We start from the raw sequence: 23,100 nt of genomic DNA on the forward strand, positions 1-23,100 counted from the left end.
GAGGGGAGAGAAGGAGAGCGGCAGGGAGAGCGAGCGGAGCGGTCACTCCGGGCACTCGTCCCGGCTAGGGAGGGGGAAACGAGCCTGGCGCGCCGGGCCGAGGTATGCGCCCGCCAGCACGCTGTCCCTTTAAGAGCGCCCCCCCCAAGATGTCGCCGCGGGTTCATGTGCTCGCTCTACCGAACTTGCTGGTTCTCCCTGACCCTCGGCTCGGGCTCCGGGCGGCTGCCATTGGTTGGCAGCGCGGAGCGGCAGCTTCTGATTGGTGATGTGGCGCGGCCCCGCCCCGGCCATGCCCAGCAGGCTGCGCTGCGGGCGGTGCCGGGCAGGTCGCGGCCATGGCGGCGGCAGTGTAGCTGGGAGCGGGCGGCGCGGGGCCACCATGATCATCGAGAGCGTAGACGCGCTCAAGTCCTGGCTGGCCAAGCTGCTGGAGCCCATGTGAGTGCGGGCGGGCGGGCCGGGCGCAGCGGCGGACAGCGCTTCCCGCGGGCCGGGCCCGGCCCAGGCGTTACGGCCCTGCCCCCGGCCCGGGCCCGGCGCGCCCGGAGTGCGGGACAGCCCGGGCCCGGGGAGCTGCCGGCGGCCTTCTGTCCTACAGCGTGCAGCGGAGCTGGAGAGGGGCTTGGAGCGCAGGTCTGATGAGGAGCAGCTGGGAAGGGGCTCAGCCTGGAGCAAAGGAGGCTCAGGGGGCCCTTGTGGCTCTGCACAGCTCCTGACAGGAGGCGACAGCCGGGGGCTCGGGCTGTGCTCCAGGGAACAGGGACAGGAGCAGAGGGAACGGCCTCAGGGTGGGCCAGGGCAGCTCAGGGTGGGCACAGCAGGAATTTCCCCATGGAAAGGGGGCTCAGGGTGGGCACAGCAGGAATTTCCCCATGGAAAGGGGGCTCAGGGCAGGCTCAGGGTGGGCACAGCAGGAATTTCCCCATGGAAAGGGGGCTCAGGGCAGCTCAGGGTGGGCACAGCAGGAATTTCCCCATGGAAAGGGGGCTCAGGGCAGGCTCAGGGTGGGCACAGCTGGAATTTCCCCATGGAAAGGGGGCTCAGGTGCTGGGAGTGCCCATCCCTGGAGGTGTCCAAGGAAGGGCTGGCCGTGGCACTCAGTGCTCTGGGCTGGGGACAAGGTGGGGATAGATTGAATCTGGTGGTGTGGGAGGGCTTTTCCAATCTGTGATTCTGTGTGCTCCCAAATACTGCCCCGGCTGTGCTGTCGATTTCAGTCCCAGCTGTGTCATCTCGGAGCAGAGCCAGGGGCTGCTGCAGGAGGTGACAAAACCAGGAATAACGCTGAAACTGTGGGAACTCTGAATTTGCATTCTGCTGCTGCTTGCATTGGGAGTGGGACTGGGATGGAGTCAGCGTGGATCCAGGTCGAGTCGTGCATTGTGTGGGCTCTGATAACTGGCTGCAGAGGGGTTGAATTTGTGCTGGTCCCGAGCTCTGCAGTGCCTGAGCACAGCTGGTGCTGGTGGCACAGGCACAGCGAGGGGCCAGTGGGTCTCACCAGGGGAAGCTGCTTGGCCAGTGCCTGGCCAGGCTTGGGACTCCCGTGATGTACGACCGAGGCCTGTGGGAAGAGTTTTAAATAGGCCTTAGGTCTGCTCACTTGCCATCATTAAGTATTGGGCTTTTGGAAGTCCTTCACAGCTTTCTTTTTCCCTTGTTACAATGGGTTCCTCTGGTGTTTGGTCAAACCCTGCTGAAAGTGTCTAGGCTGGAGCATGACTCCTGCTCCTGCACCTTCCCTGCCAGCTCCAGTCAGTGTCCAGCGTTCCTTGGGCATTTGAACTGCTCTGTGCAGTGGGAGGCAGGAAATCAAGGAATTGGCCAGTGGGCCCTGACAGTCACAGACTCTGTAGTGGCACTAGAGTGACAATACAGACTGGCTTGCCTGGAGGAGGGCAGTGTGTGCTCCTTTACTGCATGATGGGATGGGGTGCTTGGGAGGGTCTGACATATGGAGGAAGGAAAGGTAATGGTTGTGAAGTGGGAGATAGCTTCCTCTATTTGAAATTGAACATTTATAGTCATTGGGTGAGGGCCCCAGTACATCACACACAGTGAATGCATCACATACAGGTTATTTCTCTGTGTGTGTAGGAATTGTAAAATCTGTCAATTTGTGGTTTCTTTGTTCTTAATTGCTCCATTTACCCTAGCTTTCAGTGGAGGTTGGATGTTGTTGGAGGCTATATGAGAGCAGAGCTACTTGATTGCTGCTCATTGAGGATTTTTATTTCTTTTACCTGTTGCCCTCTGCTTGGCTTTTTGCATTTTGCTCATTTTCTGGATTTTTTTCTTACTTGAGATTATTTGTGGTATATATACTTCAGAATTTTTCCTTCTATTTCCAGAGTTACTGTTCTCAGAAAATATACAATCACCTCTTTAAATGTTCATTAAAAAAAAAAATCTTTTGAGTGTTTTAGGTTTCTGCCCCCACCTGATATCTGGCATCTGCACATTCTGAGAGGCCAAACAAGGAGCTGTAGTTTAGTCACACTCTTACTCTGTTTCATACCTGAGGTGTTCCTAGTAGCTGAATAATGGGATCTAAAGCAATATCCAGTTTAAAGATCAGTGGTGAAGTATCACTGCACACAGTTGGTAACTTTGGTCTTTGTGGACCAGACGCAGGTGAGGGAGCATAAGGAGAGAACCTGGGTCAGTAATTGCTCCCCTGTAGGTGTTGCACCAGCATTCAAAGGTTACTGTGAAATATGGCATGGAGGCGTCCTCGAGGAGGAAACCCCAGCACAGCAGGACAGTCACTGAAGCTGTGCAGAACGTGTCTGTGTGTGTATTGAATATGGACCTCTGTGACATCTTCTGAACTCCTTTATAGCAATGTTTTCATTTTTAAACGCAGTTTAATCAGTCCTGGTGCAGTGCCTGCCCTGGCCCGTGCTGTGCTGTGCCTGTGGAGCCACTGGAGGTGTGCTTGCTGGGCCAGGAGGAGGTTCAGCAGCAGTGGGTCTGTCTGGGCAAAGGAGAGGTGCTTTTCCCCCAGCAGAGCTCAGGAGGAGCAGAGAAAGGGGACCTTAGCCAGGTGTGGTTGGGGGGTTCACAAGGCACTAAAGAGTGGGCTGTGGTTGCAGAAAGCCCTTTGCAGGCTGCATGGCCCCAGTGCAGCTGTGCTGGTGCTGCATGTGAGCCTGGCAGCCCAGGGGTGTTGCAGGAGCTCCTGGGGGCTCTGCAGTGCCCGTGCCCCCATGGTGCAGCTGCCAAGCACAGTTCTCTCTCTCACTAGATGTGACGCTGACCCCTCAGCCTTGGCCAACTATGTCGTGGCATTAGTCAAGAAGGACAAGCCCGAGAAGGAGCTGAAAGCTTTCTGTGCTGACCAGCTGGACGTGTTCCTGCAGAAAGGTGTGGTGGCCACGGCTGGCTGGGGGCTCTGGGTGGCAGGAGGGAGGGAGGCACCACTACTGCCTTCAAAATCTTTCTTGGTAGCCATAAATATTCCATACAGAATTTGAAGGAATTGTGTGATTAAAAAAATAATAATCATAAGATGAAGTCATGCAGCTTGGACTTTTAACAGTGGGTAGGAAGAAATGTTCTTAAATAAAAGCAATTTAATTTAAGGTGTCAATCATGTTGCCAGAAGTTTCTCTGACAGGTGTTTGATAACTTTTGAAAACCCGGTCCATGTTAGTCCTTCAGACTGCTAGGACCTTCACATGTGGCAATTTGCTTCATATCAAGGATTTAAACTCCTGAAAGTCTGACACTCACTGGGAAGGTTATTGTGCATTTCTTGTGATGCTGAACTGCTGCTGAGTGTAGCTGATGGAACTTGTGGATAGCTGTGGACTTGCTCCTTGATCACAGGTACCAAACATGCTTGCCCCTTAGAACAGGAGAGTCTCTGTTGCTGTCTGTGATATAACTGAGGAATTTCTTTCTCTAAATGAACAGCCTCAAGTGCCACAAATGTAATTCCAGCTCCTTCAGTGGAGCTAATGCTCATTAATCTGAGGTGCTGCTGCTGCAAGCAGCCCACCTGGCTGACTGTTTTCAGAGTCTTCTCTGGTAAATTAAGCATGCACTTAAATGCATATGTAACAGTATTTTCTTGTGTTCTTTATCCTCAGAAACTTCAGGGTTTGTAGATAAACTCTTTGAAAGTTTGTACACCAAAAGTTACCTTCCTTCTGCTGAGCCCACAAAGGCAGAGGCAAAGCCTGCAGGGCAAGAGAAAGAAGAAGTCAAGGAGGAGGTAATCTTATTTATTCTGCATGCCTTTTATTTTCAAATAGCTGTCCTACATTTGTGAGGCAAAATGTGACAGAAAAATGTACTCTATTGTGAATAATGATCTCTGTGTCCAAAGAACTGCGGAAGATGACTATTCAGACAAGAACATTTTATATCCCTTTGTAGAGTCTACCTTTGATTATGCACTCAGAAATCCTGTTCACAGCTCTGGTAATACCAGTGCATGATTACTTGGAAGGGTTTGAGAGGGGGAAGCTACAAAAACATTCCAAAACATTTCCAATTTTGTATATTCTGTGAGGAGTTAAAATTACTTAAAATGTTTTCTGTGATGCTTAAAATCACTGAAAGATGTCAGCCTCTGTATTGTAATAATTGCTTTGGAAAGTCAGGTAGGATTGGTTTGCGAAGAGTTTTACCTTGATTTTAAGTTCTGTTGGCAAAATTAAAAGCAATCAAATTTTTCAGAGAAAGTGACAAATAATTGCAGAAATTGTCAGTCAGCAAAACACAAGTCAGCCTATACAAATGCAGGTCCTGACTGTGGTTCATCAACTGATTTAGATTAAAGTTGCTTTATACTTTTTTTCCCTTTTCTCTGATGACCTTTTTTACCCAAGGATGTGATGCAGAGTTGTGACAGCTTATGGAAGTAGCTTTGCTTATGGCAGTTCATAATTTGAACAAGACTTTCACTGTAAGAACTTTCCCCTCTGTTCTCAAAGTACTGCCATAGTTTCTAGAAAGTCCCATAGAACTTCCTTCAGTTGACTTTACCAGTGCTCTGGTGGGGGCAGAGGAGGAAGTTTGAGGGGCTGGAGGGGAGTGGCAATAAGCAAAAGAAGATATCTAGGACAGCTTTATGGGACAACATTACAGAATTCAGGACATTAATTAGTTCCTTTGACATGAGCAAGGCCTTTGTGATGTGTTATGAAGCTCAGTGTATGGTGTGATTCCTGCACACGGAGGCCACAAAATAAACCACACATGGAATCTCAGTGAGGTCAGGGCTGGAGGGGACCCCAGGTGCCATGTGATACCCCTTGTGCTGGGAGCAGGACTGCAGGTGGAGCTCTCCAGAGCCCTGTCAAGCCAAGTCTTGAGTATTTCTGCCAGTTCTCCCCAGATAATCCTGTTTTGGAAGGATGCAGATAGCCTTCCTTTTGGTTTCAATTGGTAAGAAATGTCTTTTAAAAATTAGTGCATGTAAGCTTTTTCCACCAAAATTTACAGTAACTTGTAAGCAGTGTGAAATGGCAGCAGAAATGCTGAATGGGTCGGTGGTTTGCAGTAGTGGTGCAGCTGGCAGACTTCTGAACCTGCTGTAGTGGAGGCCAGCAAGAAATGTGACCAGTTCCACCATGGGAGCAGGTTTTTGCCTTGAAGCAGTTATTTAAAAGGTCAGCTAGTGACTTCTCTACCTGGAGAGGTGACTGCAGACTTTGTGTTTAAAGCTTCAGGAAATACCTCACTTGTAGAATTGCTATGCTAAATAAGGAAGTAGAGTGGAGAGAGATCTTGTCCTTCATGAATCCTGTTTAGAAACAAAACATCAAAGTGGTTTTATTTAGGGGCATCTCTTCTGCAGAAAAAAAAAAAAGGCAAGTTTTGAGACCAAAACTCTTCAACGGGTACTAGTGCTTGATTACTTGTAGTGCTTCAGTACTTGAGTATTGTTTCCTTTGCGTTGCTGTCTGTAACTAGAAGTACATTTTGGTGTAATTTTCTTAATTTAAAAAAGTGATACTCGTCCTTGTTTGGTAGTTGTGTGTTAAACAGAATTTTCAAGAGTCTGTTGAAGAAGAGCGGGAGAGCAGGAAGAAGAAGTATTCCAGTCCCCAGAGGAGCCGTACAGATTCCAGTGAGCAAAGGTTAGCTTTGAGCCACAATGTTAAGAAATTTTTCTGTATTTGCTGTCAATCTTTGACTGTGTTTTTTACCTTGTAGGCAGTGATTTTTGTGAAAAATAGGGATTTTCTCCTTCGACTGTGACGCATCGTGCATATGCTGATCACGTGCATGAGAAGTCTCTACAAGAAGTTGGCCTCTTGCACAAGATGCCAAATATTCTTCAAATTACAATTCCTAGGAATGTCATCAGTTCCATTGTTTCCTTGTTATAGAAATGAAGAACATTTTTGGGGTCTGTAGTTTCTGGGGGCAGTTGTTCACACCATGTCAGCATCACTTCTAAAGCCTGTTCTGGTTCGAGCATCGTAACTGACTCACCTTGCCAGTTCCTACCCCTGCTTTCTACAGACCAGTGAATCAGCTTTAAGATTCAGTAGTTCTCTGTGTAATTTGTGACATTCTGACTGGAGTGTTTCGCTGCCCAAATGGATGGGAAGGGTGAACAGTATCTCTCCATGTTGCAAGCTCCTTTTTAAATTTTGTTTCTCTTTTCACTGACGTGGTCTACATCTGTTTTTCCTAGAACCAGAGAGAAAAAGCGGGATGATGGGAAGTGGAGGGACTATGACAGGTACTATGATAGGAGTGACTTGTACAGGGAGAAGTCTGGCTGGCGCCGGGGCAGGAGCAAAAGCCGCAGCAAAAGCAGAGGGCTGAGTCGGAGCCGCAGCCGCAGCAGGGGCCGCAGCAAGGACCGGGACGGCAGCAGGAGCGGTGAGTACCCAGGGTGCTGCTCCAGCACAGCACCCTGCTGCAGTGACAGCTGGGACTTGTGCATTCTGCATGAGCTAGCAGGCAGGAGATGCCCTTGAGAAGTTGGAGGAAATTCTGATAGCTTTGTGTTCTTGAAATTATTAAGATGCTGTTCTTCAGAGTAGAACAATTAAGGGGTTTGTTTTCTTCTTTGCTAACCTCTTAATTTATCCACAGGTGTATTCCTGTAGATAGCAGTAGCTCATATTTTTGTGCTGTGTGTTCTGACAAAGCTGTTGGTTTTCTTCTTTTTTCCTCTTAAGGACTGAACTTTTTGCAAAGCAGTGTTTCCCTCTTTCATTTTGTTACTGTGTATTTTTTAGAGAAGGCTTCTTTGCAGTTGCAGGTGGTTACCATATGATTGTTCTTTTAGGGCTAGTTAAGGTCTGTCGGAAAAGTAAGTGGCACAGATTACAGCATTCCACGCACCTTGAGACCGCGTTAGTTAAGGGCAGAGGTAGGTTTGTTGTTTCAGGCTTTTGCCCTTCTTTCTCCTTTAAAAGAGAGCTGTAAGTCAGCATGAAATAAGTAGTAGAGGAATGAATGTGCATTTTGCAAAGAAAACTTGGTTATTTCTGAAGTTAAACCCCTGTTTACATTATATTTAGTTATTACTCCATTGGTAAGACCAAGCTCCTTCTAGAACAGTTCAGTGTGCTGAGTATTTCAGAGAAGGTGTTATTGTCTCTTGCTCATGGCTCTGATGTACAGAGCAAAACATGAAGGCTTTACTCAGCTTTATTTTTTTTAAACAGAGCACCGAGACAGAGAGAGGTCAAAATACAAGAGTGAAAAAAATGATGTTGAAAGCTCATATAATCCGGTGTCCGCGACTCCCAGTAAATCCTCTGAACAGTATTCCTCTGCACAAGCTATTCCCAGTGCTGTAACTGTAGTTGCACCTGCGCACCACCTTGAAGGCACCACAGAGAGCTGGTCAAATTACTTCAACAATCACAGTAATCCCAGTTCATTTGGCAGAAACCCTCCTCCTAAAAGAAGATGTCAAGACTATGATGGTAAGGCAGTTTCATGCCTTATTTCAATGTTTATGTGACTTTTTTTTTAGGTATTCACTGAATGTGAGCAGCAAGTCATGCTGCAGCAGCATGTGATGTGTACCTTGTATGTAACAGATGCAGAGATGCCTTTTGTTGTACTGGAGAAATAACTAACCTTACCACAAGCAGTTTGCGTATGCTGTGGCAGTTGCTGGATAGGAACATATGGAGTTGTTTCACAGTTCTCTATGTGCTAGACAAATACCTCAACCACTGGCAGTCCTGGTGCAGATTGCAGTGTGTGTATGTTTAAAATAAACCACAGTACTTCTGACTTTTTTTCCATGGCTTTTATGATGAATGCATGTAAGTTTGTATGCTTTTATGAAAGATTGTTCTAATTTCAATTATTTTGTGAAACTTTACCTTACAATATAGTAATGTATCAGTGGATGCATGTTTTCTTTGGTAAGAAATTCCATGAAAACCTGAAATGTTACAAATTATGAGAACTACAGCGTGTGTTTTCTAACATGCGTTGAAATGTCATGTTTTGCAGAGCGAGGCTATTGTGTCCTGGGTGATCTCTGCCAGTTTGATCACGGAAACGATCCTTTGGTGGTAGATGAAGTTTCCTTGCCCAGCATGATCCCGTTCCCGCCGCCGCCGCCGGGGCTGCCACCGCCGCCGGGACTGCTGCTGCCGCCGCTGCCGGGGCCGGTGCGCGGGCTGCGCCTGCCGGTGCCGCAGCCGCACCCGCAGCCCCCGCCGCCCGTCGTGCTGCCCGTCCCGCGTGAGTCACGGCGGGGATCCGCTGCAGCTCCTCGGCTGGCAGCGTGCTGTGAGGAGCAGTGCCCAGAGCTGCAGCTCTTCAGCTGGCAGCGTGCTGTGAGGAGCAGTGCCCAGAGCTGCAGCTCCCCAAAGCTGCAACTCCTTGGCTAGCAGTGTGCTGTGAGGAGCAGTGCCCAGAGCTGCAGCTCCTCGGCTGGCAGCGTGCTGTGAGGAGCAGTGCCCAGAGCTGCAGCTCCTTGGCTGGCAGCGTGCTGTGAGGAGCAGTGCCCAGAGCTGCAGCTCTTCAGCTGGCAGCGTGCTGTGAGGAGCAGTGCCCAGAGCTGCAGCTCCCCAAAGCTGCAACTCCTTGGCTAGCAGTGTGCTGTGAGGAGCAGTGCCCAGAGCTGCAGCTCCTCGGCTGGCAGCGTGCTGTGAGGAGCAGTGCCCAGAGCTGCAGCTCCCCAAAGCTGCAACTCCTTGGCTAGCAGTGTGCTGTCCAGAGCAGTGCCCAAATATTCTGAATATTCAGCTGGCAAACCATGATCTTCCAAGCCCTGCAAACTGAATTAAATTGGACGGAGGAGTGGAGCTGGGGATCTTTCAGCTCACCTCAGTGGTAGTTGGTGATTGGATTGGTCACTGACACTTAATAGCCAGGTTTTTCCCTGCTGTAATGCAAGAAATGTTGTGATTCGGTTTCCTAGAGGTTCTAATAAAGATCTAGTGTTGGTGCTACATTATCTACCACTAGAAGGCAATACGTTATTGGCACATTTAAGAGCATTCTTAGCTCAGCAGTGATCTGAGATGTTGAGCTTTTTGTGTTACCCTACTGCATCTTATGAACTCTGTGAAGAAATAGCATATTAGGGGCATGCTTGCTCTGTTTCAGTGTCTATTCCAGGGACAAAATAAATGCTGTGATAATTGTGTCCAACAGGAGCAATTTTGGGATGAGGAATAATTTGATACAGGATTAACCCTAAACTTGGCATGAAGCCTTTAGCAGGCAGAAGTGACTTGCTGTGAGAGAACAGACAGTGCTCAGGATGGGCTGTGTGGTGTCACTTGTGGTCCTTTTTGATCATACAGTCAGTAGCATTGTCTGTATGGTACTGGGGAAACCAAAGCACAACCAGCTAGAGAAATTCCTTGTCTGGGAATGCCTCTTGCCCTGCAGTTCTTATTTCAGAACTGTGGTCTGAATGCTGCTGAAACGATCTCTTGCTCTGAGCAAGCCTTGTCTCTCCATGGTAGAGCTGAGGGAGGAGCTGCTGTGGTTAAGGCATCTCTAGCACTAACAAACCACTGGGGAAGAAAAGACACTTCTTTCTTTTCCCTTAAAACTTTGTCTCTCCTGAGAAAGAGAAAAGGTGTTGGAATCAGAGAGCTTACCTGAACAGGCTTCTCGATTTACTGTTGCTGTAGTGGAACTGGACATATTTGCCACCCTGACCTTGCTCAAAGCAAGGCATAAACACAGCACTGAATTGTTGGCACGCTGTGCCTTTGAGCTGTCAGCGTGTGATGTGTTATGTGCTGTTGTTGCAGGGCCACCTTTAACACAGTCCAGCCTCATCAACAGTCGTGACCCGCCGGGGACAAGCGCAGTGCCCAGCCTTGCACCCGTGGGAGCAAGGCTGCCTCCTCCTCTGCCTCAGAACCTGCTCTATACAGTGTCAGAACGTAAGCAAATGCCTTTGGTTTCAGTCTGTTTGATGGAAACATTTTACATTTTCTCTGTTGATGTGTGATTAGAGGTTATCATCTGTCTTCCTCCAATTTATACAAATCTAAAAAGAAGTCTGATGGCTCTCCCTGGCTCAGCCCATCATCCATTCTGGGATGGAGTGGCAGCAATGCCCTGGTCTGAGGAGGAGCAGTGTGGGGAGCTCTGGGTTTCATGTGCTTGCAGCAATCCAATTGTTGTATAAGAAATGTTCCTTTCATCTTCAAGCCATTCAGTAGTATATTAGTAGGTGAAACATGGATCTGCAAACCTGTAATTGCTGTTTAACTTAGGTTTTATTCCTCTCCACTTCGGACTAATACAGATGAGAGCTTTTTTTTCTAACTATATGTCACAATAGTCTGTACAGTCTTCATAGACATCAGTGCTTTTTCTGTTCTTTTTCCAGAATCACCCTGATTCTAGCTTTCTAAAGGCTGTTAGCTTTCACTGGACACGTCCCTCTTCCTTAACTGAGCTCAAAATTTTTAAAAGTATCTTTTCACAAGGGAAAAATATAGCAAAATACCTGGAAAGGCCTAGATTGCTCAATTTAAATGCAACAAAATTAATCTCTTTGATAATTAAAGCATTAATGTCATTCCCATGTTCTCTATGACCAAAATAGATAATTAAATGTCATGTTTTATAATATTCTCATCTGGGGTTTTTTAAAATAAATATTCTGGATTTTATTCAAAGAGGGGGTATAGTTCAGTTCATTATCCATGTAATTTTATTTGTAACTTCTGTGCTTTTCAGAACTTGAGACACCCAGATTTCTTATTAGATAACCTCTTCAGTTATCCCCAAGTCCCGCTGAGTGTTCAGGTGTCACCATCTGATCCTTTCAGCTCCAGAACTTCTAATGGCTGATTCTGCCTGTGGGAGCTCACAGGGCTTCACAGTAATTCTGTTCTCCAGAACCTCTGTGGAGATTCTCATGTCCTGTTCTTGGGCTGTTGTGGTAACAGCTGCTGGTTGCCCTCTTGCAGTCAATCATGTTCTAAATAAGGGAAGAGGAGCTTGTAGTTCTGCTCCTTCAAGGTTAGAGAAAGTTCTTGTTTTACAGTGTCAGGCTCTGCTCTCAATGTGGATATTGTGGGGCATCTGATTTTAACTGTACAGTTGTCTTTGTTGCTGCAGAATAAGGAGCTGAGATTTTTGAGGCATTCATGTTTATCAGGTTCCCTTGTGCAGGCGTTTGTTCTGTTCCTGTGGAGGCTCTTCACAGACTTCATTCATTCCAGTTCTTGTACAGATTTTCCTTTTTAAGGTTAAAAAAATGTGTTATCCTCAGTTTGGACCTTGGGCTGGAGGAGAAGTAGGAGTCAATTGTCATCTTGTATTCTTGTGGTGACCACTTCTAATGGCAATAATCATTAGTGCTTTACCTGAGTTAGGCAGGTGATCTCACTCTTGCATAAAGAGAGTTCAGTAGGTAAGTATTGGTTCCATTGCCTCATTTCTCAGCTTTCTTTGAAATCATTTAACTATGTTCTTCACCTAAAATTCTTTTCTGAAGAGACCCAGACTGTTGGGCAGCAAAGGCTGAAAATTTCTTTGCATCTTAGACTCTACAGTATAAATGCTGAAACCAAAACACTGCCAGACGTTGTGCACGCTGTCACACAGACACCTCAGGCTTTCCAGGCAGTGGATCAGCAGTGCTCTGTATTGTGACCTGTGTGCTTTGGACAAACAGTACCAGAATAAAAAAGAGAATGTGTTTAGATAGGCTAGGCCTGGATTCCAGGTGAGGGTTTGCAATGGCTGCACAGGTTGACTGTACCACCTCTTCTCTTCATCCAAGACAGCTTCTGACTCTTGGACATCTGTGCACTTCCTTGAAGGAAAACTAACCCCGAGTCTTAAACTCACTTGAAAAATTCTGTCGTTTCTCTCCTTTTTTTGTAGATACATATGAGCCAGATGGCTATAACCCTGAAGCTCCTAGTATTACCAGTGCTGGTAGATCTCAGTATCGGCAGTTCTTTACAAGAGCACAAATGCAGCGTCCAAATCTAATTGGCCTAACATCTGGGGAGATGGATACAAACCCTCGAGGTAGGAAGGGTTCTGGTCATTGCTGTTGCTATTTTTGTCCAAGACCATCAACACTTTTTTCCTCTTTTCAGGATGAAAGCACTAGTTTTTCTCACTGATCTAGCGTTTCAGAGATTTTTTTTTTTTTACATTTCTGCCATTTTAAAGTGCTAGCATGCCCATATTAAAGTCAAAGCAGCCTTTTTTATTAAAAATAACCACTTGCTTGGGAATGCTACAAGGGTTTTGTTGGTTGGTTGGGGTTTTATTCCTCTTAAACCTGTGAAGGTATTTTCCAGGTACTGGTAGCTCCTAGAAATAAAAATGGTGCCTAAAGGTGGATTTAGCAGCACAGTATGCAGACTGCTTTTGATCAGCCGAGGGCACAGAGGTGATGATCCAAGCTCCTTGCCTTGGCTGTTGTGATGGTAGTGAAGAAGGGAGCTGCCATGGCATGTTTTGGTGCTTCATGCTCTGACTCTGTCAGCCAGGTGTTCTCTCTGAAATGAACATCACAGGTATCATTCCAATTTCCCAGCTCCTGGGAATCCCAGTCTGTACTTACATAATTCCTAGCCCCTGCCTGAATGGATGTGGCTGCTGTCTCTTAGTGGTGATGTGCACAAAGCATCTTTTAGGGAAGGGCACAGGTCAAGGCTCTTCAAAGTTTAGTTGTAGTAGCAAAACTTCCTTTCTCCCTTGCATTTTCCTGCCCTGACTCTTAAAACCATAAATGTTAAGTTTTGGGTTTTATTGTTCTACTTCAGTATTTCTTACTCAGTAGATAACAAAGATTTTTTTTTTCCCCAAGTATTTCCTTCCAATGATTCATCTTTTAAGGAATATGGCTAAATATTATTGCAGAAATTGCTGTTGCTGTTTGCGTCTTAATGACTGTCACAGAGGCAGGGTTGGGGCTTCATTGAGAGCCCATCCCAGGGGTAAGGCAGGGATGAGTGCTCAGTGGTAGGGCCTCACTCAACATGTTTTACTGTCTTTATCACAGGTGTGAAAGGTTTGCTCTCAGATCATCCTCCAAAGTGAGGATGCCATGCCCAAAATGCCCAGTCTCTGTTCTCACCAGTGTAACCAGAAGTTGCTGTGTAGCTCAGACTTCTTTTTAGGGGTTGAATATTTGGCATTCACAGGAGACTAACACAAAGGGCATAATCTTGAAAAGGTTGCAAATAAATTTCTAGCAAACTTTGTGTTGGTAGAATTTGCTTCAAACTTTAAATCTAATGTCTTAAAAGAGTGTAATAGTTACACTTAGTTAACAGTTTGTTCCCGAAACCTGGCTGGAGGGCTGGCAGTGGGATAGCAGTGGAAAGAACGGGTTCTTGGTTGCTTTTGCTCTGTCAAGGGTTCCTACAGGGCAAGCTGGTTATTAATTCAGCCCCTGCCCATTGCAGAGCTCTGACTTAAAGCCTGGGGATCCACCCGTGGGTTCTTTTCCTCCTTTTCTGTTTTGTTGGGATTTGGGGTTTTCTCTTTTCTTTCTCTCCCTTTCCTGCAGAATCTGAGTTTTTAATACCTGAAAAATGAAATTTTAGCTTTGTTTCTTCAAGCTAGTACCAGCCTTAAAGGTCAAAACCCATCCCTCCCAGCTGGACCTGTGTGTTTCTCTCAGGATGTTTAGTTAGGCTAGGGAATGATTTTGTTCGGAAACAAAACTGACCAATTTGATAAAGTCATCCTGATGTTTATGTTTTTTAATCTCAGTTTTGTTTTGCTGTGTGAAAGCTTTTCCATGTGTGGTGGCATAACACAGGCCTTTTTCCTTCCCCCCAGCTGCCAACATTATCATCCAAACTGAACCTCCCATTCCCATTACAAATAACAGCAGCAATGTCACTAGAGTTGTCCTGGAACCAGACAGCAGGAAGAGATCTCCAAGCAGCATGGAGTGTCCACCATTGAAGAAACCCTGGTTGGGAAAGTAAGAGTTAGCTACAGATGTTAATTCAAATGTACTAGATTGCTGTCAGTGCTGTGAACATTGCTACTCACTAGTCTCTGTCATTTGGGATGGTTGGGTCACAAAGTCTGTGTCCCCATAAGATGGAAACTGAACATGGCGTCAGGGGAAGCTCTGTTTTGTTAGTGGCTAGAGGGTGTACTCTTTAGAGGAAAAATGCAATTTAGATATATGCTAACATTTGCTGCCTTAATTAGGCACTTTTGTACTTATCTGAACTCTTCCTGTTCTCCTTTTCTCTAGGCAAGTGAATAACAATCAGAATAAGCCAGGATTTTTGAAGAAGAATCAGTATACTAATACAAAATTAGAAGTTCGAAAAATTCCACCAGAATTGAACAACATTACACAGCTCAACGAACACTTCAGCAAATTTGGAACTATTGTAAACATTCAGGTAAAAAACCAGTCACTTTTATGTCTGTGTGTGGATATTTTATTTTCCCTGAAGCCTGCTTGAATACTGCATAGTTTCTTTGAGAAATCTTAGTGGAGACAAACTGGGAGAGGAGGTAATCAAGTTCAGAGAAACCTTTGCTTGGTTTACTGTGTGTTATTTTCTTAGTACTGTAAAACATATTTGTTTTAGCCTTCGTGATGACTAATTGCATTTGAAAGGCTGGCAGATTGAACGGTGTCTAAACCAACTCAGGTTTTTGAGCAACTTGTGTATAACTTTTGAAAGAGATGATCTGACAGTTTGTCTTACATGATGGTCATTCATCTATTTATTTGAATGTGTATAGACTTTGCTGCAAGTACATGTAAAGTTTGCCAAAAGCTACTTTGCTTTAATTACATAGAGTGTCTTACCAGAGTTTGGAGGTGTTAATACAGTGGATACTCAACTCATCATTGCACATTATTTGTAGATGGGTTTGCTGATGATTGAAATGTTTTCTTCCTTGAGAAATAACGCATTTGTGACCTTTTGCTTTAGGTGGCTTTCCAGAACGATCCCGAAGCTGCTCTCATTCAGTACTTGACCAACGACGAGGCGAGGAAGGCCATTTCCAGCACGGAGGCAGTGCTGAGCAATCGGTTCATCCGGGTGCTGTGGCACAGGGAGAGCGAGCAGCAGCCCCCGGCGCTGCAGCAGCCGCAGCCGCCGCCCGCCCCGCCGGCGCTGCAGCACCTGCAGCAGCAGCAGGCGCTGGCCGCGCCGCCCGCCGTCACCGTGCACAGCAGCCTGGCCAAGGTGCGTGCTGTCCGGGGCCCAGCAGCCTTCCCAAGGGGCTGTGCTGCAGACAAGCGCAGTGTCTGAGCTTGATGTTTTCATGTCTGTGCGTACACAGGTGATGAACAAACCCCTGGCATCCGGTGCCTACGTCCTTAACAAAGTGCCAGTGAAAAGGCGCCTTGGAGCTGCGGGTGGGAGCCAGCCTGAGCTCAGCCAGCCCGGGGCTGGCATGGAGGAGTCTCAGGTATGTTCGGAGTGGACCGTGGTCATGCTCTCAGGTACAGCTGTAGCTTGTCAGCCAGGAAAGAACAAGCAGAGAGAACTTGTGTGTTGTTCTGTTCCTTTTCAGTAATGTTTTGTGCAGCCACGGTCAGTCACTTCTTCCTCGTTTCATCAACTGTTTATATGGAATAGGGACAATGATTTTAGGAACTATCAACTACAACACTAGCAGTATTGTAAATAGCATAAAATATTATTAGCAGTGCTTGATCTGACAACCTGTGAGACCAGCCTTTTGTTGACAAATCTAATGGCTCTCCCAGTAATTTTTGAGCTTTCACTGTGCTTTAACAGCCGTGCTAGAAGCTTAGAGAGTATTTGTACCCAGAGTTCAAGCCAATAAGTGTTCAATTCACACTGATACCATAGTGCAGCATGTGTTTTGGGCCATGGGGAAGGAAGAAAGGAAAGGAAGTATGGAGTGGCTTTTGCTGCCTTACTTGATCAGAAAGGGGGATGTTGGGCTGCGACTGCAGAGCTGAAACTAAGGCATGGGCTGCTCATCACCTTCAGTGGTGTCCTGGTGGGAATCAGGATGCAAAAGGAGTCTGCCATGGAGCAGGAAAGGATTTCTTTTTCAGAAATCCTTTTAACTGGACTGATATCTTTATCCATGTGTTTTAATTGCCTTGGTTGTTCTGCCTCCTTGCACAAATCTAACATCTGAGTTGAGGTTGCAGGGAACGTGATCTGCTGAAGTTCCCTGCTGGTATATCATGGTCACTTTGGAATATTCCATATTTTACTGGGTGTTTTTTACTATTTCAGATATTTCCTACTTCCACAAGCCACTCAAAAATGGTTTACAGTTCTCCAAACTTGAAGACAACTCTGAAGTCTGGTGCAGGGTCTAAGCCTCATGACGTGCAAGAAGCCCTTAAAAAAAAACAGGTACTTAATGCTTGATGGCTGCCTGACAGTGTAAGGAGCAAAGTGCTTTGAATGCAAGGTTTGACGGGCACCTGAAAACTCAACCAGTCCTCAACAGCTTTATTTGTAGGTGTGGAGCTGGCCCTTGTTACGGGGTGGTCTTGCAAACACACCTGGGGTAATTGTGTGGAGTGTCCTTTTGGGTTGTCTTGATGCTCTTGGCCATGTTGGGTTTTCTGAGTTTGCTTGGGGTTTTCTGGATTTAATCTCTGCAGGTGTGAGACACTTGCAGGACAGTGCACACAGTATGTTTCTTAAGAGGTGTCTGAAAGGGGAAAATGTTAGTAAAGTACCTTGCAGCAGGAAATGAGGATGTTATTTATTTTTTATTTATTGAATCACCTGCACTTCATACTTGTGCTTTTTGCAGACAGTACTTTTGGTTGTGGATTTCACTTCCATAGCCTGAAGGGGACAATATGATCCCTTTGAGTACATACATGACCTCTATGAGTGCATGCAATGCTAGGCTGCTTTTTACTGATGGAAAGAGTTTTCTCCTCTTATAGGAGGCAATGAAACTCCAGCAAGATATGAGGAAAAAGAAGCAGGAGATGTTAGAAAAACAAATAGAATGCCAGAAGGTAAGTCTGGGATGTGGCTAATAAATACATTCTGGTTTTGTACATACCTGTCTGTTGAGGGCTGTTTTTCCTGGATTTTATGTTCCTGTTCTTTTATTATTGTATAGATGTTGATATCCAAGCTGGAGAAAAACAAGGCCATGAAACCAGAAGAGAGAGCAGAAATTATGAAGACTTTAAAAGAACTAACAGGAAAAATATCTCAGTTAAAGGATGAATTAAAAACTTCATCTACAACCTCCACACCATCTAAATTGAAGTCCAAAACAGAGGTATTTCTTGTGCAACACACTTGCCTCCTTGGTTTTTGTAACTATTTCTTTTAACGTGTCTTAAAAATGCAACAGCATTAGATCAAAACACTTGCAAGCAGCATTTTAATGTGAGTGATAACCATGGACAAACATGCCATGGTTGAAGGAACTCCATGACCTAGTTTTGCTTGTAGCTCATTCATGTTTGTTCCAGTTCTAAAGCAGAGAATTCTGGGTCCTTCAAAAAATGGGGGCACCACACACACACAGAGGCAATTAAAACAAAACTGAATTGAGAGAAAAGTATGGCTATTGTGTCCTGATCTGTCTGTATCATTTGCATGAATGTACTGCTGAAGTGGAATAAAATATTACAACTGTGCCTTACAGTTCTGCCCTTTCCTTCTGTTTTCTGTTCCCACCTCTTTCTGCTAGGCACAGAAGGAACTGTTGGATGCAGAGCTGGACTTCCATAAGAGACTGTCCTCTGGAGAGGACACGACCGAGCTGCGCAAAAAGCTCAATCAGTTACAAGTGGAGGTGAGCTGCTCTGGCTGCTGCTGTTAGTGAGTTTGTGGGTGCTGGGTGTGTCAGCTGCTCTCACTGGGGCTGTGTTCCTTCCCCAGGCTGCCCGCTTAGGCATCCTGCCTGCTGGCCGAGGGAAGGCGGTGGCAGCCCCAGGCCGGGGCCGGGGCCGGGGCCGTGGGGGCAGAGGCCGGGGCGTGCTGAACCACATGGTGGTGGATCACCGGCCCAAGGCCCTCACCGTGGGAGGCTTCGTGGAGGAGGAGAAGGATGAATTGTTACAGCACTTTTCTGTAAGTGTGGCCTGTAAATTAATGCACGTTTCCTTTACTGCTGTAAAATCAAGCTTGTCTTAGAATAGCAATAAATCTGAGCTTTTGCCCAAAAATACAACTGCTACAATAGTGATGGCTGATGCCGCTGGGAGTCCTCTGGCTCTCACTTTTCTGTCCAAAAAATCAGATTTCAGTAACTACAATTGTACCATGATTATGGAAGTGGAGGAGAACATTACTGCTGGTCCTAATGAACTTTTCCTCACAGAAATTTGGAGATATCGAAGATCTTCAGGAAGAGGATTCCCCATTAAGTGTTGTTGTAACTTTTAAGTCCCGCTCAGAAGCTGAGAATGTAAGTAGACTCATGGATATATTTTTTCACATATCTAAAATAACAGTTTTTAACTACTTTTGTCTACCTTTGTATTTTAAAATTTCAGAGGCTTTAATCCCGCAGTTTGAGCTTGATAGTGCTTGGTGCTGCTGCAGGTAGTGCTGCTGAAAGGGAAGTACCTCCTGGTGGTCTGAGCAGTGACACAGGGCTTTCCCTGACAAAGCTGCCTGTCCCTGGCAGTTCAGGGCTCATCCTCTCACTGCCGGGGCAGGAGCAGGATTTGGCAGATTTGAGTGTGGCTGAAGTTACTCTTGGAACACTGAAGTGGGTGATTGTGATTTATATATTTGAGATCTTCAAACATGCCTCTGTACCACATGCTGTGGGTCTGGCTGTTGCTGATGTTAGAAGTTCCTTGCTTGGTCCTTTCTCTGAAAATCTGTGCGTTTGAACTCGACGCAGGCTGCTAACCAGGGATCCCGCTTCAAGGACCGGCGGCTCCAGATCTCGTGGCACAAACCCAAGGTACCCTCTGTGTCCACAGAAGTCGAGGAAGAGGAGCCCAAGGAAGAGGTATGGAAATCTCTTAATAACCTGGTCATTCTTGCTGGTATCTAATAGCTGAGAGCTCTTAGCATACAGTTTCCTGTGTGCTGAAGAAACTTTGTAATTTTTTACAAACCAGGAACTGAACTGGTTTTGAATAGTCAGGTACACTTCCCACATTTAAAAACAGAGAAAATGGTGGGGAAGAGAAGACACTTTGTGGATGGGCTGTTAATTTGTCAGTGATGTAAACAAGCCTCAGGTTCTGTATGTGCAGGCTGCAAAGCCTTTTGCTTCTCACTCTTCGTGCTCTACTCTAGGAGAAGTTGTGTGTTCTTCCCTGTAATTCACCTTAACACCTTAAGCTTTTAAAGGTTATTTTGTTGTAGCATTTAACAAACCTTGTTTGGGAGAGGGTGAGTGGTGGTTTATTCCTGCTTCCTCTGAAGCTTTGCTCTCTTTCCTGGCACAAGGCTGCTGTTCTTCCCCTAAACTGTTTGGATGTAACTGTGTGAGTTTGAGAGAGACACGCTGACACCCACACCAGGCACCAGCGCAGCTGTGAGCTGGGGTGTGTCCCTGGGCAGAGCTTGCAACTTGTGTCTGAAAGTTCATTTTTTTCTTCCTCCAGGAGACTGAAACCTCAGATTTATTTTTGCACGAAGATGATGATGATGATGATGAAGATGAGGATGAATCCCGTTCTTGGAGAAGATGAAACTTGATGTTCAAAATGTATAATTTTAGGAATATAGTTCAAACTACATCTTTTAAACGTTTATTTAAGGAAGTTGATGAGCCAAAAAGAGCTTTACTTTCTTTTCAAACCACAAAATTTACCATGAGCAGTTTGGTATGAAAACATTTGGGACACAGAGCTGTGAGACTGAGCTAGCCAAAGGCCCAGGAACTTCTTACAGGATTATCAAGCTCACCAGGGTGGTGATTTTTTTCTATTTAAGAAGGATAAAAAGGGGGGAGGGGGTTGGAAATCAGTATTTTCTTTTCCTCTTTTTGTGTCACCTGTATTACCTTGTTTTGGGTTTTTTATAATGTGATTGGTTTGTTAGTTTATAATTGAAAAGATATTACAGGTTTTATTTAGCAATATTATGAGGTTAGGGGAAAGACAAACTTTCATTAAATATTATGAAAGAAAAACTGGCCTCATTTGCTCGTTGAAAAAAGGGAGCATTTTATTTCCTGTGGAGTCTCATGTTGTAGGAATTATTTGTGGTTAGATTCTTAAATCATTTACTTCAGTATGTGTGACAGCCACACTATCTCTTTGTTGTGCTACTTTTTGTGAGAGGAGGTGGAAGAAACAATTTAACAGGATATTGTTATAACATTGTCCAGTTCGCTCTGTTTCTCCAAATTCTGCTTCACAGAAACCATCAGCAGGAGCACACACTGGAGTGGATTTTCACTCCTTGATTTCCTTCTGTCATTTCAGTGTAAGGCTCAGTGTAGGTCAGGCTGTTTATTGCATTTCAGTATTTGTGAGCAAGAATGGAAGGAGTTCCAGTCTTCCTCAAAAAGAGCTGCACTGGCCCCTGTCTCCCAGCCAGGAGCAACTCTCCTCTGGCTGTTCCCAGCTGTGTTCCAGGCAGAGCCCTGGGGTTCAGAGCAGGGTGGGTTAGAGCAGGGTGGGGTTCAGCCCACAGGACTGGGGTGTCCTGCTTAGGCAGCCCCACAGCAGGGTCTGGTGTCCCAGGGCTGCTCAGAGCTGGCTGTGCACTGGGTGTCCCTGTGTCCCCTCTCGGTGCCTCTGTGCTGTCCCTGTGACCCAGCAGGGTGTGTGCTGGCTCTGGGCTCTGTGCCTTGGGGCTGGGACACCCAGCAGCACCTGCCCCGACTGCCCCCTTGCCCAGGCCACTCCTCGACCCCTCTTTTGTGCATTTGCACACAAAATCAGCACCGTGGCCGTGCACAGCACTCCTCTCTCTTGAATGGCTGCCAGCGTAGGCCCCGTAACTCCTGGCTGAGGGACAGCATCTACCAAACCCTCTGCCTGCCTGTGGCTCTGAGTGTGGCCAGGGCAGGTGCTGAGCACCCTTTGGGCTCAGCCCTGCTGTCTCTGTCCTTGTGCTGTGGTGAGGTATCCAACTTGTGTCATGTCCTGTTTCTTGTCAACTGAAGGGGATGTCTCCAGTGTTCTGTCTCTTTCCAAATCTCTCCTCTTCCTAGAATTAGGACTGTCCTGCTAAGGCTGAGACTAAATTCCAGGCGTGAAGAATTGGAGGAGAAACCCACCCCATGAACTTACAAGAATGTCTTGCTCTTCTCCCATCACCTCCAGGGGTTTTAATGTCTGTGACACAGTGTGTATCTTGAGAAGTCCATTGCAGCAAACATGTCTGAGTCCTGACAACTTAAAAAAGGAGAGAGGGATCAAAAGGATTTATATATTTTTTTGTACAGAGTTTTTTCTTAAACTGTATAATTTTGTAAATATTTTGCTTTTTTGTGTACTAAAATTACCGGCGTATAGATTTCAATAAGAATTGTTGTATTTTTGTATTTGGAAAATGAAATTTACAGTGGATTAATTAAGCTGTAAGAGAAATTGCGATAGCCTTCGACACACACAGAATGGATTCCTTTTCATATGGTTTTAGCTCTAAGTGACACTGGGGTGGCACCTGTGTCAGGTGAGGGAGCGAGGGCCATCTCTGAGAGCTGCATCCCATTGCAGTTTGCCCTCAGTGCCCCTGGCAGGTGCCACAGTGCCAGGCGCCACCCCAGGGCTGGCAGAGCCCCAGCCTGGCTGTGCCTGGGGCAGAGGAGGAGGAGGAGAGGAGCTCTGTGACACTGGTCTGCCTTCTGCCAAAGCTTATGCACCCCCCTGTATTTCAGGGCATGCTGGGCCTGTCTTGGGGTGGTTTGGCTTGGATTTCTGTGTTTCCAGAGGCAGCAGGGCAGGACAGCTGAGTTCATTTCATGGTGATGCTTTACTGGGAAATTCACCTGTATACCTTGGGCAAAACAGCCCTCGGGGGTACCTGTGTGCCCCAGCCATGTGTACCAGCCTGAGCTGGGGCCAGACACTGAAGGATGAGGGGATGGGGAAAGGAAGTCACTGAAAAGAATTCCCTCCCTTTCTGTGCTGAGTTAACCTGAGCAAAAATTAAAAAAAAAAACACCTCTAATACAGAGCCAGGCACCTGCTTAGGAAAGCACCACTTAGCAAAATCATGTGAAAAGGAACAAAGCTCCTCTTGGTGTATAGTAACCTTGTACTATAGTTTTTACAGATTGTGAACTTGTGTAATAGGATAATAGCAGATATTGTTGAATTTCTAATTGTTTACACATTAAAATTCATATATGTAATGTTTGTTTTATTGATTACAAGCCAAATTTCTAAGATGCATGTTGACTTTTTTTGCAATAAAGTTATAGTATGGAATGGTTCAAGATTTAGAAAAGACGAAATTCTAACTGAAATAAATTGGAAGGAGAACCATTCAAAAAAATGACAACTCTCAGAAAAAGAGCATTATCACTTCTTTGGGGGGAAGTGGGTGTGGGAAGGGGGATTCCTGTGCGTGTAATGTGTGTGCAGGTTTGGTTTAGGTCAGAGCTGAGAGAGAAATCTTCCAAGTGCCCCGGTGCTCTGGAGCAGAGTGCATGAAGCAGGTGAACGGGTGTGGGAGGAGATGGGGGCCAGTCAAGGCTGTTTGGCAGCTGTGGGGGGCTCAGTTTAACAGCAGCTGGAGGAAGCTGTACGGCCTGGGCTGGGTTCCCAGTTCCTTCCAGGTTTGCGGTGTT

The 23,100-nt window shown here is 46.1% G+C and overlaps 1 protein-coding gene across 2 annotated transcripts; it reads left to right on the top strand.

Moving 5' to 3' along the window:
* The first annotated feature begins 337 nt into the window (after positions 1-337).
* RBM27 (RNA binding motif protein 27) lies at positions 338-22,778 on the top strand. Of its 2 annotated transcripts, XM_058815127.1 has the most exons (22): positions 338-441; positions 3,251-3,369; positions 4,098-4,222; positions 5,989-6,095; positions 6,659-6,849; positions 7,262-7,345; positions 7,644-7,907; positions 8,449-8,682; positions 10,212-10,346; positions 12,307-12,456; positions 14,227-14,374; positions 14,657-14,810; positions 15,354-15,611; positions 15,709-15,837; positions 16,644-16,766; positions 17,315-17,389; positions 17,497-17,661; positions 18,079-18,183; positions 18,270-18,461; positions 18,712-18,798; positions 19,243-19,353; positions 19,958-22,778. In XM_058815127.1, exons 1-22 carry the CDS (start codon positions 383-385, stop codon positions 20,042-20,044), a joined length of 3,102 nt encoding a protein of 1,033 aa, XP_058671110.1. In that variant the 5' UTR covers positions 338-382; the 3' UTR covers positions 20,045-22,778. The 2 variants fall into 2 exon arrangements, with proteins under 2 accessions (XP_058671110.1, XP_058671109.1); XM_058815126.1 differs by lacking the exon at positions 7,262-7,345.
* The last annotated feature ends 322 nt before the right edge of the window (positions 22,779-23,100 follow it).

The sequence above is a fragment of the Ammospiza caudacuta genome, chromosome 16, assembly GCF_027887145.1.
Source record: "Ammospiza caudacuta isolate bAmmCau1 chromosome 16, bAmmCau1.pri, whole genome shotgun sequence".
Lineage (NCBI taxonomy): Eukaryota > Metazoa > Chordata > Aves > Passeriformes > Passerellidae > Ammospiza > Ammospiza caudacuta.

Bases quoted from the DNA above. Each gene is read 5' to 3' on its own strand.
- RBM27 (XM_058815127.1), top strand. From the start codon at position 383: ATGATCATCGAGAGCGTAGACGCGCTCAAGTCCTGGCTGGCCAAGCTG. The intron at 4,223-5,988 runs GTAATCTTATTT...CTTGTTTGGTAG, and splicing joins AAGAAGAAGTCAAGGAGGAG to TTGTGTGTTAAACAGAATTT. The intron at 8,683-10,211 runs GTGAGTCACGGC...CTGTTGTTGCAG, and splicing joins CGTCGTGCTGCCCGTCCCGC to GGCCACCTTTAACACAGTCC.